Here is a 15,001-nt window from a genome sequence, read left to right on the forward strand (position 1 = left end):
TTCAGCCAGCCATGTGGAGCCCTTTTGAAATTTTACAAGATAAACCGCTCGCAATATCAGGGAAAAGCCTCCGCACTTTAAAATGGCATACAGCTGTTCAAAAGTCTGTGTTGCTCAGTTGTTACATGGATCATCTGGCTGAAAGATGCACTGAGAGGTCTTTATATCCCAAGTTGTAGACAGACGGGGTGTGGCCAGCACAGGTTTCATTGGCATCCTCTTGCCGCATAAGCTTCTCAATTAACCAAAGTCGTTAAGGCGGTGAGACTTGATAGCACATTTTTAAGGTAATTATATGGAGGGCACTGTTACTTAAACCCTTTTCCCCTCCGTGATATCCCTTTAAATCAGTGAAAGTGAACTAGGCAATTTGGCACAGCGGTGGCTCCAAACGACAGTGAGAGATGACTAAAATGTAATTTGCACCCGAACTTTCGCTCGGAGCACTGAAAGAGGTAGAAAGGGGTTGATGTCAGTGTTTAGTTTCTGATTTAATGAGACAATACAAGAATTAAATTTTGGTATTTGAACCCAAAAAGTCCAAGTTCAGCAATTCTTTTTAACCCTCTGATCTGGCTGCTAATTCATCTGAGCTCAATCAGCCTAATAAACACTATGTGTTCATTTATGTTTCAAGCTTATAAAATTGTTGCTGTATAAAAACGAATAAGTAGTTTGTTTACACATTTCAAAACAAATTGTATTACTCATGTAACTTTACCTTGTTACATAAGGCTTTTTTTTCATTAAAACTCCAACAGTCAGTTTAATTTACTCTGTCTTGAAACATGACAGTAGCTGCGCTTCAGCATGAATGATCAGACAAATAAGAATATGACGATGGACAATGGTTTTCAGTGGAACAATTAAACAAAGAAAGGCGCCATACAGGTAAATACAGATAAGCAGTGCAACAGATATAATGTGCAGTATGTATGGCGTCTAGCTGAAGCTCATTCCTATCATTTATCTAATGTAGCTTAGCTGTTGTTGGTCTGCATCAACTAATTAGGGAAATGAATCATTTGGACAAAGACATCATTTTTATATTGTTATGATTACTGGTTTCAATCATCACTCTAAGTGTGGTGCAACAGTAGTTTGTTACATTACATGTTACAGGAGTGCTCTGTCAAAATGACCTCCACTAGTGTTTGATAAAATGATTTAAGCTGATGGATGAACTGGGCAGTAAGAGATGAAGATGAGGTATGTTGGTGCGTGTTTGCAGAATCAGCGTAATGTGTATCTACCATAGTGTAACGAGAGAGCCAGTGATGCCTGTTTTTACTATGAGGTGATACACAAAAGGAGCAGTTGTATTGGACAGATCTGCATTCTCCCTCTGAACCTTGTAAACAGGATATAGTGTTTCTGAGAAGTACATTTAAAATATTTAAGGTGGAAATTAGACCATATAGAGCTTTTTAGAATACAAATCAAATTAATGCAGCACTATTACATCTCATCAATATTGGATTTATATGTTGTTTGCACAAATATGTTGAAGCGTCTTGATTTGTAAAGAGGATCATTTAGCTGGATTAAGCCATTTCAGTCTGGTGATTAGTTTCTCAATAGATTTTTCAGAGAATTAACTATATCAAGATATATATTGACATTGTGATACAAATTTACACGGACCATGATGGAGTATTTTATCCATATACCGAAAATCAATATCCTGATAAACTGATGATAGATGAGTTCAAAGTAATGTGATGAAAGATCATGTTTTAAATATGCCAGACTACGTTAGACTTCGCTCATCATGCTGCATGTTGCTTTGTTTTGTGTGAGGAAACTGCTCGTAAAATGCATTAAAACAAAACAAAATTAGATGTGTTGAATTCTAATGAATCAGAATGAATTACAATCATAACATTAGGATTGAATTCTAATCATATGATTGGTAAATGTTTGATTTATTTTTTTCAGCTCTACTCCAGATTATCGCCTTTTGAAAGATCAATATCATTTTCCGCTTTATTATTCATCTCCTGTCTGTCATCTGTCATTAGCTTTCAGAAAAGGTAACTCAAGGAGACGCAAAGTAGAAATCATGGTAAATAATTTAACATCTGAACACGGGGATCATGTAAGAGCCCAGACAGAGTAAGAGGGCAAAGAATATCCCTTCTGATGCCTGGTACTGTATATGAACTGTATATCAGCTCATTGCTGGTGGAACATAGAGGTCATTCATTCTCCTGAACGACCTCCATTCCTCCATTAGGTTAAACTGGAAATAGTGTCAGACACTGACAGGAGTCCATATACTGTATGAACGACGCCTCTTCTCTAATCTACACGATGACACACACATAGATTAGATTGATGTGATTGAAAGAAGGTGTGTGTGTGTGCGTGTGCATGGAGCAACAGTAGTGCTGGAGAGTGGTCGGTCGTTGTGGGGGTCTAACAGCCTTTGGTGACAGCCAGTGACATCATGTCCATCTCTGTGACATCACTTAATGTGATTGGGTAGGGTGTGGGGGTTACTGCACATGCTCAGTTACCGCCTCTTTGCTAGAAGAAGGTTTTGTTGTCCCGTCTCTACCAATGACATGTCACTACACACACACACACACACACACACACACGAACAATAAAATTTAATGGCAGTCCTCCTAGACAATGACACTGCCAACACACAATGACAGTACGTGACAACACACAGGTACTCAAATGCAGCAGAGAAACCTATTATTGTTTTCATCAATAGAAATTTGTTTCTTATTGATCTGGAACAACATTATTTCCATATAAATCAGATCTTTTCCATCCCTGAGGGTTGCAGCTTATGTGACTATCAGCATTTTAGAAGAATGATAAAGATCTATAATGCAAACATTCAAAATCAGTTGATTAGCTGGTCTTCGCTTCTTTGTGTTGGTGCAACTATATGTCTGCCTGTCTTTTACAAAGTTTTTTTCTCTTCTTTGGTTTTACTGCATTGTTTTGAACAGATCGGGATCGGTGTGGAGCATATGAGTTCAAATGTGATCTGAGGCCGGTTTCACAAAGATAGACTTTGACGGTGACTTAGATATAACAAATAGTCAAACTTCAGATAGACTAAATCTAAATTCATCTGTTGCACAAAGCAATTGAGTCCTTCACTATCTTAAGCCGGTCTGTGGTTCAATTAATTCTGGTTAAATTGAACCAGAATTCAGATTCCACAATCCAGAATTCATTTAACCACTCAGCTGCGAGCCATGTTTTCCTGTTTCTGGGTTCTACTGGTCGGCGCAGGTGTTATTGAAATGACAAAGCGGTCTAGCTTAGTTTAGAGAGAACTGTAGTCATTGGTCTGCTACAAGGGCCCCATTGACTTTCTTGCCACTTCTATAGTGTTATAGTGTTAGTGCCTTCAAGGACATTTGAGGAAACCAACCATGCTTGGTAAACGTGAATTATCAGCCCTCCATGGCGCATGTTTGAGAAACTCTGCTGCAGAGCACTGATGTCCTATATAAGCAGGGAAGTCTATAATTAATATCAGCAAAGCTTGAAGGTGAGGTTATATTGATACATTTTTACTCTAATTATCACCAATGGCCACTTGGTTTTTCTGAATCTGCAGATTTAAGACACTAACAGGCTTTTTTTTCTAAAGGGAGCCAGTTTGTAAGATGATTTTCTACACCTATTCTGTATATACTGTACTTACCATGATTTAGTGTAATATGACACTGTCATAAATTATCATCACCTTAGTGACAGCCTGGTATTTCTTAAAGGTAAAATGATTTGTGGTAGTAATAAGCAGGGGTGCTTGAGTGATATCAGCCCTTATTCCCAGTGTCCAGTTCCACTCTTCGCGGAGTGCTCTGCTCAGTGTTTTGTGACTCTATCTTGACTGTCAGCACAGACACACAGAGTTTGATTCTCAGTCTTAGCCTTGTTTTGAGAGCGAGACATCATCACCCAGGGTTGTTTACAGCTTTGGAATATCTGTGGAGTTGCTGCAAATCGCCCATTAGACTGATAAAGAGCAACACTTGGCTACAGAACTGCCTCGCTGTGGAAAATACATGGTCTGTTTCATACATGTCCTGTACAGACTTGCATTGTACACATAGTATAAAAAATGACAGCAGTTGATGGTTTCTGAACATTTTCCGACATTCTGATACAACTTATTGACGTATCGCACACTGAGTAGCTACAATGCACTTGGCCAATGATGATAAAGTAGGTATATGAACAGTTGTTAATGTAGTGTATACTGAATTTTGTCCAGGCATTACACAAGGCCCAACTTTTCTTATTGCATTACCAATGTTACATCTTCAGATTCCCAGGGCTGTCGCAGCAGCTTTCTAACCAACATGGGCCTGTTCTTCACCTGTTCCTAATGTTTCTTCATTTTTACAGTGGAATTACATGGCCCTCATAGCAACACTTCAAAACACAGCAACCAAAACTAACTTGTGCTCATCACATAGAATGAATAAAGCCACCGCTCCTTCATCTTAAAATCATTTCACACAAATAAGGAATATTTTCTGCAGTGGGGTGCAGTATGTGTACAGCCTGGAGTTGTATCAAATTGTGTCTTGCACCGACTGAACTGGTTTGGATATTTTCAGTGAAACCTCCCACAGCTTTTCAGTGATTACTGGTCCTTTCTTCCCGGCCCCCCCTAAAAATGTTTTGAACATGTATCACTCATGTCTTCGTGTACTTGCCAAAAGCCAACTAATAGTAAACTGACAGATTCCAGAGCCATTAGCTGTGAAAGGTCACTGAACAGAGAGGAGATGAGTAATCTCAGTTTGTCTGTCTCTTTTTACTTACATTACATATAGTGTATTTCACACAACAGTGAACCTACCATTGTGTGAAATTAAAGAATAAAGGTTTCACAATTTGTAGTTTTGGCATCAATTTAAAATGTTTAATTGTTTGGATTGTCGTCTAAATTCAGTTGCTCCTTTTGATTCCTTCTCTGTTTTAGGTTTCATCTGAAAGAAGAAAGAAGAAAGTGTGCGAGTGGAGTGCACCTACACCTGCGTTCATGCATGTGTGTGTATATGTATCACCATGAAGCACCAGTCAATCTCCCGATGGCTGAGCCAGCTGGGGCTGCCACAGTACTGCACAGCATTGGAGCAGGAATATGATGGTGTAGAGGTAATACACGCACACGTAGATGCACTTGCAAATGTTTTCAGCTTCCTGTTTCTAAAACAACTCTTGATGCTGCAGCGGACTAAACGCACATACAAGATTACAGGAGCAAATACCAGAACCTCGGGATGAGCGAATTAAACAACAAATGTCATATGTCCTCCCCGGACTTAAAAGGTAGGAGGTAGGAGGTTTAAAAGATGATGATGATGATGGCTGTATTTTAAATGACTCTTCTCAGAAACAGTGATTTCTTTTTTCAACTGTTTGTCTTACAACTCCCGACTCACCAGCTAATGATTAATTAGTTATACCACACATTACTACCTGAACATGGCACTGTGACCCTGAAATTAAGCATGATTCAGAATTTGCGTGACCTGTGTCTCAAATATTTTTCCAAAAACTAGATATTTCCTGGATTCCTGGATTCGCTTTTAATTTTCCAGAGAAATGTCTTTAGAGAAAACTGCAGCGTGACTAACACAGCAGATGTAAAAAACAAGAAACAGGCACCCACCAGGTTGAGTACAATATGAATAAGTTACATTTTTTTTGTCATTTTGATCCTTTATCGTGTCTGTTTTAAAGTAAAATAAAATGTTTCTATTTTGGCAAAGCCAACTGGAAGAATGGTGATTATTAAGATTGTTTCCCACAGCAGCCTAATAAAGCAGCCCAATAAAACTTCATCACGGACCTATTAGACTGAATGGACAGTGATGTGGAGGCCCTTTTAACATCCAGCCATCAACCTACTTCATTCTGAAAGTAACGAGATTGATTAGCCAATAAGACATGAATTATTCCATTGCCTCCTGCTAATGTTTACCCAGAATGCATTGGTGAAATTAGTGAGGGCATAATGGGGAAAGCTCATGAAAAAGAAGGTGAAAGTGGCAAAGAGAGAGATACAGAGAAAACAAGGTGAGACAAAGACAAAAAAAAAAAAGAGAAGTGTTGTTGTAGTCACATTCAACCTTAATGGAGCTCAGACTGAAGTTGCTGTATAAAATATTCTCTCAAAATTCCAGTTACATGACTTTCTACATACATCCAACCAGGAAATTACATTGTGCACTGAGTGGAAATCCTTCAGTTCTAAAGAAAAGGTATCTAATATATATGCACGAGGCTGATGACTGGAGCTAGCGGCACTTCTCTTACTCTTTATCATCTCTGTACAGAGTCATCGCAGCTATAGGGAGCATATGATCTGAGACTCATAGTCACCTTGACCATTCTCCATGCATATTGAGCTCAGCGCAGCGTTGCTAACCTTCCTCTGGATACTATAACAACAATACTCGGCTCAGTGCTTCTTAGCCATCCAGGCTTCCCGTTAACACAACACTCACTGTGGTAAAACCAACTCGGCCAACATCATCAACACTGCCAACAGCTACATGCACATAGTGTCCAAAGAGCATTTCCTCTTACTCTTTTTCATCATTTTCAATACAGTGGTGTATATTCCATTTGCAGATTCACCACAGAGGAGTCAGACTGTATTTGTAATGATGGGGTGTACAACCACAACAGTGAGTTGAGTCGCAAGTTCAGTTTAACATCAGAAATGCTGATTTTTAAAACTGCAGGTTTAAAAAAAAAAAAAAAAAATTCCACATCACAGCTACATGGTGAGGCGTTTAATGTCCAGAGCTGTCCCTGCATCTGCGCTCTCTCTCTTCGTTCACTTGCACCTTAACCGTTGCAACAACATTCACGCGGGCAAAAGCAACATTCACAACTGCTGTGTCAACTCTCCACAGCAGTGGTATGAGAGTTCATATTGTTGTTCAGCTCTGCATGATCCGGATAAAGAAAACATGTCAACTTGCTGTAGGACACAAGAGGGAGATGGGAATGATAGAGGGAGGGGGAGATAGATGAAGAGATAGATTAGGCTTGTGATATGCCAGCCATCTCTCTCGCTCTCTCACACACACACACACACACACACTCAAGGGGTATGTGTTACTCATGTTAACATCAGTAGAACTAATGTAGTGTCTTTAACCTGTTATTACTGAGCTGCCGAGGCGTGTGTGTGTGTGTGTGTGTGTGTGTGTGTGTGTGTGTGTGTGTGTGTGTGTGTGTGTGTGTGTGTTGTTGTGTTGTTGTGTTGTATGCCTGCTTATGTATCTGTATATCTGCTTGGTTGTGGTTTTCAGATTTGTTTGCTTTACGTGTTCATATCTTTCTATGGTTGTGAGAACAAATTTTGGTTTGAAACCATCGTTGTGAGGACACTTTGGCTGGTCCTCACAACAAAGGACTTTTTGAGGGTAAAGACTTGGTTTTATGGTGCAGATTAGAGTTAGGTTTAGGTTACGGTTAGGCATTTATTTACGATGGTTAAGATTAGGCTCAGGGGCGAGGGAACGCATTACGGGAATGAGTGTCCTCACAACTATAGAAGGACACGTGTGTGCACATGTATGTGAGTGGGTGATGTTGGGTGTGTATGTGTGCATGTGTGCAGCTGGCTACTTTGTTATGCAGGCATGTGTGTGTGTGTTTGTGTGGTTGTGGATGAGTGTATAACTTCTCACTCGCTGTATGTGACTAAGAGTGACTGTAATTTGATTGTGCACTGTTTCTGCTTGAGTTTGTGTGTGTGTGTGTGTGTGTGTGTGTGTGTGTCCATGGATTTGCCGACTGTATTTTCGTGCCGTCTAAATAGAGCAGTGTTTGTGAACTAGTAGAATGGTCGTATTGTTTAGAAGCCAAAACAACAAGGCCTTGGTGTTTGAGCTGGGAGTGTCCTGTGATGACAGTGTGAGCCATTTACATGTGTGTGTGTTTTTGTGTAGCTCCATTTCTGTGAGGTAAAGTTGAGTTCTTGTTCAAAGACTTCATGCCTGTCCTTCACTGGTCTGTTTCTTACGTTAATACCATAGTGAGGGTTGAAGCGAGGCAGGGTGTGTTTGTTCGTGTGTTTAAGACAATGCTGTAATGACAGGAGCAGGATGAGGGGTGGAGACGGCACACTTCTGGAAGATAGGAGGTCACCGGTGGTCTCAGCATTTTTCTTTTGCTTTGCTGGAGCCACCAAGTTGTCTAGACAGCCTGTGTTGCCTAACTTCCACCAAGCACAGCAGCACCTTCACTGTTTGACAATCTAACTCAACGTGTGGACTCAGTTGTTAGTACTGAAGTTCTGAATGTTATTCTCTAGTTTCTGGAGAGAATAAATAAAGAATTCATTACAGTTTCTTATTAACTGCAGAGTAAGGGTCGGATTATGCTCAAACAGAACTAGGCTGAACGATGTGTTGTTAGACAACATTGGAAATCAAGTGTCTATAGTTGTTGTCAGGAGTTGGCCATCATGAGGAGCAGTAAATGTGACAGTTTAGATATGGGGATAAGATTTTAAGTCAGCCATCATAGTGTTGCATTCAGTTGTGCACGTCCAAAGTTGTGTCACAGTGTGACGTGGGCGTGGGAGTCTAATAATCATTTTCAGAAATTTACAGAAATGGATGGATACCCCCCTTGGCTGGAGATGTCTTGGTCTCTGACTGTCTGTCGTTGTCCGATACCAATTTCAAACCAAAGTATATTGACCCTCGAAATATTCTCGTTGTCTCTGTTTTTAACGTGTCATCTGAGTAAGATCCCCGTCTGACGCTGGTCAAAGTCAGGGTTGAGACTCTGTTCAGCTTGGTGTCAAAGTTCACTCTGTAACCTGGGTCATAGGGTCAGATCTAATTTTTCTCGCATGACTATAACATATAAGGCAATCCATGTTTGGTAATGGTTTCTAACCATGAGATGCTGCAGCTTTAAAAGCAGCAACATTTTCTTATGCAATTAAGTCAGTGAAATTTGCTTTGCGTTTAAAGCTACATTAAGCAATTTTTAACTGCACATAGACAGGATCACAATGATATGACCAGGTTTTCATTCTCACCACCTGTTGGGTGCAAGTCTAATACATGACCGTTTGTTGCACCTTTTAGCTCTACGGACATGTAGAGGTTTTGAGAACCTGTGTGCCTGGTGTAGCTTGTGGTTTACAGTGGTTTTGTGTTAATATTTAAGTTTACAAGACATTATCTAGAGCAGTATTACTTCAGTAGAGTGGCAACAGTTAGTCAATTAATCAATTAGTTGATTGAAAGGCAGTGAATTGGCATGATAATCACAGTCATTTTAGTCATACAAAAATTGAATGCAATAACATTCGCTGCTTCCAGCTTCTCCCATGTGTGTATTTGATGCTTTTCTTTGTCCTACATGAAAATAAACCACATATCTCGATGTCACCTTAGGCTGTGGGAAATCTTAACAGGCATTTTTTACTATTTATTTGAACTTTTTATTAACAAGACAATTAATTGATAAAATGACCGGTAGATTAAATTGACTATGAAAAATAACCGTCAGTCGCAGCCCTACTGTTATATCACAAGTCTGATACCCTGCTTCCCATGCAAATCACCCATCATCCCATTAACCACACCCAGAAGTTATATAACCCCACCCACCTGTCTGCAAAGCACTTTCCCTCCAAACCAGGAGAACAGACAGAACCGAGAACCAATTCCTATGTTTGACCTGGTTTTGAATGTTCATTTGTATTATGTTTCATTAGAGTCCTATGTTTGACACCTGAAAGTGAAGAGATAGTGGATGCATGAATAAAGTAAGTGTGATGTCAGCTCAATTTATTTTAGTTCATTATTATTTGTGCTGACATTTTAAATTGATATAATTGTTCTTATTTTGCCGTTATGTATTTTAATCTCATGTACAGAAAAATCATCCATCTATCCGTCCATCCATTCATCCTTTCACCTACACTTCAGATTAACTTTGTTTGTATTCTTCTGTTTTCCAGGACCTGCTCCACCTCTCAGAGTATGACCTCTTGGAGCTTGGAGTGCACAATCACCTCCACCGCCTGCACCTCCTCACTTCTCTACGCCTCCTCCAGGAGCGAGAGAGGAGGAGAGGTACTCCGACACGTCCACGCACACACACACAGACTCATGGTTGACCAAACATTATCTTTCCTTATCTGTCCCATCAGGTTGTTGATTCTGGCTCCGTGTTGGAGTCTCTGAGTTTCCACCTCTCTGTCTCTCTGCCTGTGTAGCCAGAGAGTAGACAGAAACACTGAGACAGATAGCATTAGTGTCATGTAAAGACATGCTTATGCCTGGGGGGTCTGCTGCTGGTGGTGGTGGTGGTGGGGGTTGTCTGCTGGTGGACAATACTGTGTCACACATACACAAATACACACACACACACACACACACACACACACACACACACACACACAAACACACACACACACACATAATTGTGAACACGTCCAAAGCTGTCAGTAGGTTAGGAGAGGAGTGCTGAGGCCTGCAGTCCTGCTGAGTTTAATCACATCTACAAGTGTGTGTGCATGGGTGTGTGTGTCAGTGTGTGTGTGTGTGCGTGACAGGTTGCTTTGTTTGCTCAGTTTCCCATGCATTATACTGTGAAATCTAACTGTTGTCTTGGTGACAGAGCTGCGCATGAGTCCAGTTTATGCCAAGTGAAGAAATTATGAGTTCTCTGAAGCTAATGTGAAATACAGGAACACCTGTGCAACCATTTCTACACACCGAAGGCAGAAATATTCTAGACACAAAATGAAATGAAATAGAGTGCATGGGAAAAAATAGCCAGTTTACATCCAAAACAATGCATCACATTTTGCTTCAACAACTTCACTGTGCACAAGTTGTCTTGGCTTTCAGAAGCCAGACTTTCTAAACTTGTTAGAGGAAGCAGTAACTATATAAACATACAGTCTCCTCCTCTCTCATAGTTAACACGGCAGTTTTCTATCCCATCTGGAACGGAGCGTCTTTAAAAACAAAAACAGACCTCGAGTTGAGTAAAAAATCACTCTCAGGGCCATGTGTGACGGATGTTAAGTTTTGTGCAAATTCATTTTTATTGCAAGTCATTTCCTCTATAGAAATGTTAAGAGGTGATAAAAATGTTGAAAGTCTCAGGACTCTTTCAAATGTGAATGAAAGAGTTTAAAAATGGTCAAAAATGGTTCATATAAACATGCACAGATGGAAAGCCTGTAGAATCTCCAGCCTTAATTTCTCTAATGGTAAAAATGACATTTCTTTGCAAAGCAATTATTCGTAATTAATGTCCTGCATTGTCTGTGATCTAGAAAAGATCAGGATTAATATTAAGAACGTTTCCAACTTTCAGTCAAACAAATCGCATTTTACATAAAATGGCCAATATAAAGTTATGATAAGAAATAATGTCTGTCTTTGAAAAATATATATATGAAGACAATCAACTTAGAGGGGAGATTTTGTGGCCGCATTGTATTACACTCTTAGAAACATTTATATATGCGCTGACATTTCGTCTACCAAGGAGTTTGTGACCCCGGAGTCCACGTTCAGCTCGTCTCTGTAGTAACGTCTCAATCTCCTTGTGTGGATGCCAGCATCCAGCAGTCTGTTTGTGTTGTCTGTGGATTTAATAAACTAAAGGTGAAAAGACATAATAAGGAGAAAAAGAACACTTTGCACATCTATTTGGTGAGGTAGGTGCATAGGAACTACGAAACTTGCACACTGTCTAACTTGCAATAATTTATTTACAACGTTTCGGTGCTAGACCTCCATCAGGCAAATGGCTTCTAACAATAAGGAGCCATCTTAAGTGGGAGTGGCTGTAAGCAGGCAACCAATCACATCACCCCACATGCAATACAAGGTGGAAGAAAGGGTAGAGACTTCACATCAGTGTGCACATTTCACATTTAATAGGTAGATTATTATAAAATGAATGTTTTAGGTGCATAAACTACATACAATGATCCATTCCCAAGTGTTACAGGTTACATATATATATATATAGTAACCTCTAGGGATTAATACAAAAAAATATATAATAAAAATAAAAATCAAAACCTGTATTTTAAGATACATTTGTACAGTTGTACAGTAGTGAAACCTTTGGCCTGCAGGTTGTGCCATTCACCATCTGCCAAACATGAATGTTATATCAGATTTTACACCAGTCAGTCTTATGGTTGTCAAGATTTTTACTGCTGGACCAAAGTGTCGGACCAAAAGTCTGATGGAACGTAGCTATAGTAATAAATTAACCTATAGTGACTCAAGCCTGATCAGCAGAAAAACAGGGGAAAAAAATATCACAGTGCCGCCAACACCGTTTGATTGACAGGTGACAAGGTAGCATCGAGTGCCAAACATGTACACTTGAGCAGCAGATGAGGACTTCACAGATTACTCCTTTTAAAAACATACATTTGCACATTCCTGAGATCACTGTGTGACCGCTGGTGGGGCCCCGACCTGCAGGTCCAGGACCGTTGCTGAAGTGAAACAGCCTCTAGTTGAAATCACTCAGTCACCAACTACTGTGGTATTATCTGTCTGCCTGGCAGCCTGCCACCCCTATCATTACCACAAAGGCCAGATTTGTTCAGCTAATGGTATCCTTCACACACGCGCACACACACACACGTACACGCGCGGCATCCTCCAAAAATGCCAGCTCAACATCTGACCCAGATAAGAGCATTCCTGTGAGATCACCTTCAGCATAAAAAACATGCATACTCACACACTGCATCCAGGCACATATTAATTTCATCATATTACTGTTTGTTGGCTACAGCATATGATTACGTGTCTAGAATAGGAATCTGTGTGTGTGTGTGTGTGTGTGTGTGTGTGTGTGTGTGTGTGTTTGTGTGTTTGTGTGTGTGCATGCGCCAGGTACTTTCCTTCTTGGCAGGAATTAAAATGCAGCAGAGAAGTAGAGATGCTCCAATTAGAACAATTAGAGGGTGAAATAGGAGGCATCACTTAAACCCACATGTGCATGCTCATATTTCACATATTTGAGGCATTTTAGTCTGAGGTTCTGTTAGTTACAGTTGTTGCATAGTGCTGAGGCTATTCTGTGGATACTTATGTTTAAAAGATCAACCATAACCTTTTCTTTTTTGTAATTTTAAGGTGGAAAAAAGGGCAAACATGTCAAGTTACTGCTAATGATGCTAAAATAAAAGTGAGAAATTTAGATTTTGTTGCTCTGTTGTCACAGTTTACACTGAAGCACACATAGGCACAGATTAAATCAACAATAGTTTCATATCCCTTAAGTATCTTAACGGGTGATTCTCACCAACACTGTCATTTACAGCTGCTAGATTCATTGGATCAGTGTATTCATCTGAAGGCAGTAGGGCTAATGTGTCCTTTCCACTTGCAACCTCTAATTTGGATCATGTGATGTGATGTGTGTGTATGTGTATGTGTGTGTGTGTGAGAGAGATACACACTCACACACACATGTTGCGTGGATGGTTTTATTCAATCAAGCATCTGGATGTGGAAAAAAAAAAGAAAAAAAGTTGATTATTGTCTGTGTCTTTCTGCACACCAAAGAGTTCAGAGTATATAAAAGGCGTGGATTGCACACGGTAGTTAACACAGCTCCATTCTCCAGTCACCTTCATTGAACTCCCTCAGGACTGCCTGCTTGCTTTTCCTCCTCCTCCCTCCCAATATATTTCCTGAAATCAACGTGTTGCTCATGTAAAGATGACTATTATAAGTATGCAATCAAAGTTTAGGAAGGAAAGACATTACTATGCACATGGAAAGACAATTTGCCAAATCTGCCTGTCCCGATGCAGCCCTGTTAAACACGTGCATAAAATAACCTACAGTCGACTATCAAAGTGAAAGAAAGGGTGTATGAGCATGTTTCACACAAAAAATATCTTTTAAAAAACTTTAAAAAAGCACCATGACTCTTATGAAGCTGCATGTGTATTTGTATTGATTCATAGAAATAGTTCATTTTTAACTGCGTACCTCCTCATGCATTCAGAAAGCAACATCTTCACATAAAATACCTCATAAACATCCGTTCATGCATTCAATCATTCTTACACTAAGGTTAGCGCTCTGAACTATACCAGCTGTCTCGTCCCTTCCTCAATTTCATGAGCTAAGGAAGTTGATAATGCGAATACCAGAACACACAGAGACAACACACTGCTCTGCCATGCTAAACATGGATTCACACACGTTCTACATTGTGTGTGTGTGTAGATGTGTGTGTGTGTGTGTGTGTGTGTGTGTGTGTGTGTGTGTGTGTGTGTGTGTGTCTGTGTCTGTGTGTGTGTGTCTGTGTGTCTGTGTGTCTGTGTGTCTGTGTGTCTGTGTGAGAGAGATAGCCAGAGAAAGAGAGCAGGTGTTCATGCAGACAGTTTGTTTGCTTGTTTGTGTCCCTGTTGGACAGTGATGTTGCCATGGTGGCAAGATACTTAACAGTGGTCAGTTGGGAGTTTGTTGGTTTGTGGACCAAAGATAAAAGGTTCTCTTTCATAATTACAGACATTCATAGCCATCAACTCACTTGAGCTATCACTGGGCTGTCGGTGGTGTTTATCACAGTAGAAGTTGTTGAAGGAGGCTAGAGGATCATGCGCTCATCTACCGCCTCAACACAATTCAAGCCAGTTCAGATTTCAGTTTGAACCTGCTGGTCTTTTGTTCTTTTCCTCCACGCCGGCAAATGTTGTTGTTTTTGGGTTGTCTGTCTGTCTGTCCAGTTCTCGTGGACATGATATCTCAGTAACGTTTTGAACTGGAACTTGAACTTCTTTAAATTTGGCACAAACATTGACTAGGACTCAAGGATGAACTGATTTGATTTTGGAGGTCAAAGGTCACGGGCATGATGACCTCACAAAACACAGTTTTGGCCTTGTGAATGTGATATCTCAGTAATGCCTTGAAGGAACTTGTATGTTCACCTGTACTCGAGGACAAACTGATTAGAATTTGGTCGTCAA

General features: G+C 40.1%; 1 protein-coding gene across 1 annotated transcript in view; it reads left to right on the forward strand.

Annotated features, from left to right (window-relative positions):
- Positions 1-5,037: 5,037 nt before the first annotated feature.
- Positions 5,038-15,001, forward strand: part of bcar3 (BCAR3 adaptor protein, NSP family member) — a 70,317-nt gene continuing 60,353 nt past the window's right edge. Inside the window, exons 1-2 of the mRNA XM_056378239.1 lie at positions 5,038-5,142; positions 9,989-10,103. Coding sequence (XP_056234214.1) covers positions 5,053-5,142; positions 9,989-10,103 — 205 coding nt within the window. The 5' untranslated portion in view covers positions 5,038-5,052. The remainder of the gene's footprint in view (positions 5,143-9,988; positions 10,104-15,001) is intronic.

Source organism: Seriola aureovittata, chromosome 6, assembly GCF_021018895.1.
Source record: "Seriola aureovittata isolate HTS-2021-v1 ecotype China chromosome 6, ASM2101889v1, whole genome shotgun sequence".
Lineage (NCBI taxonomy): Eukaryota > Metazoa > Chordata > Actinopteri > Carangiformes > Carangidae > Seriola > Seriola aureovittata.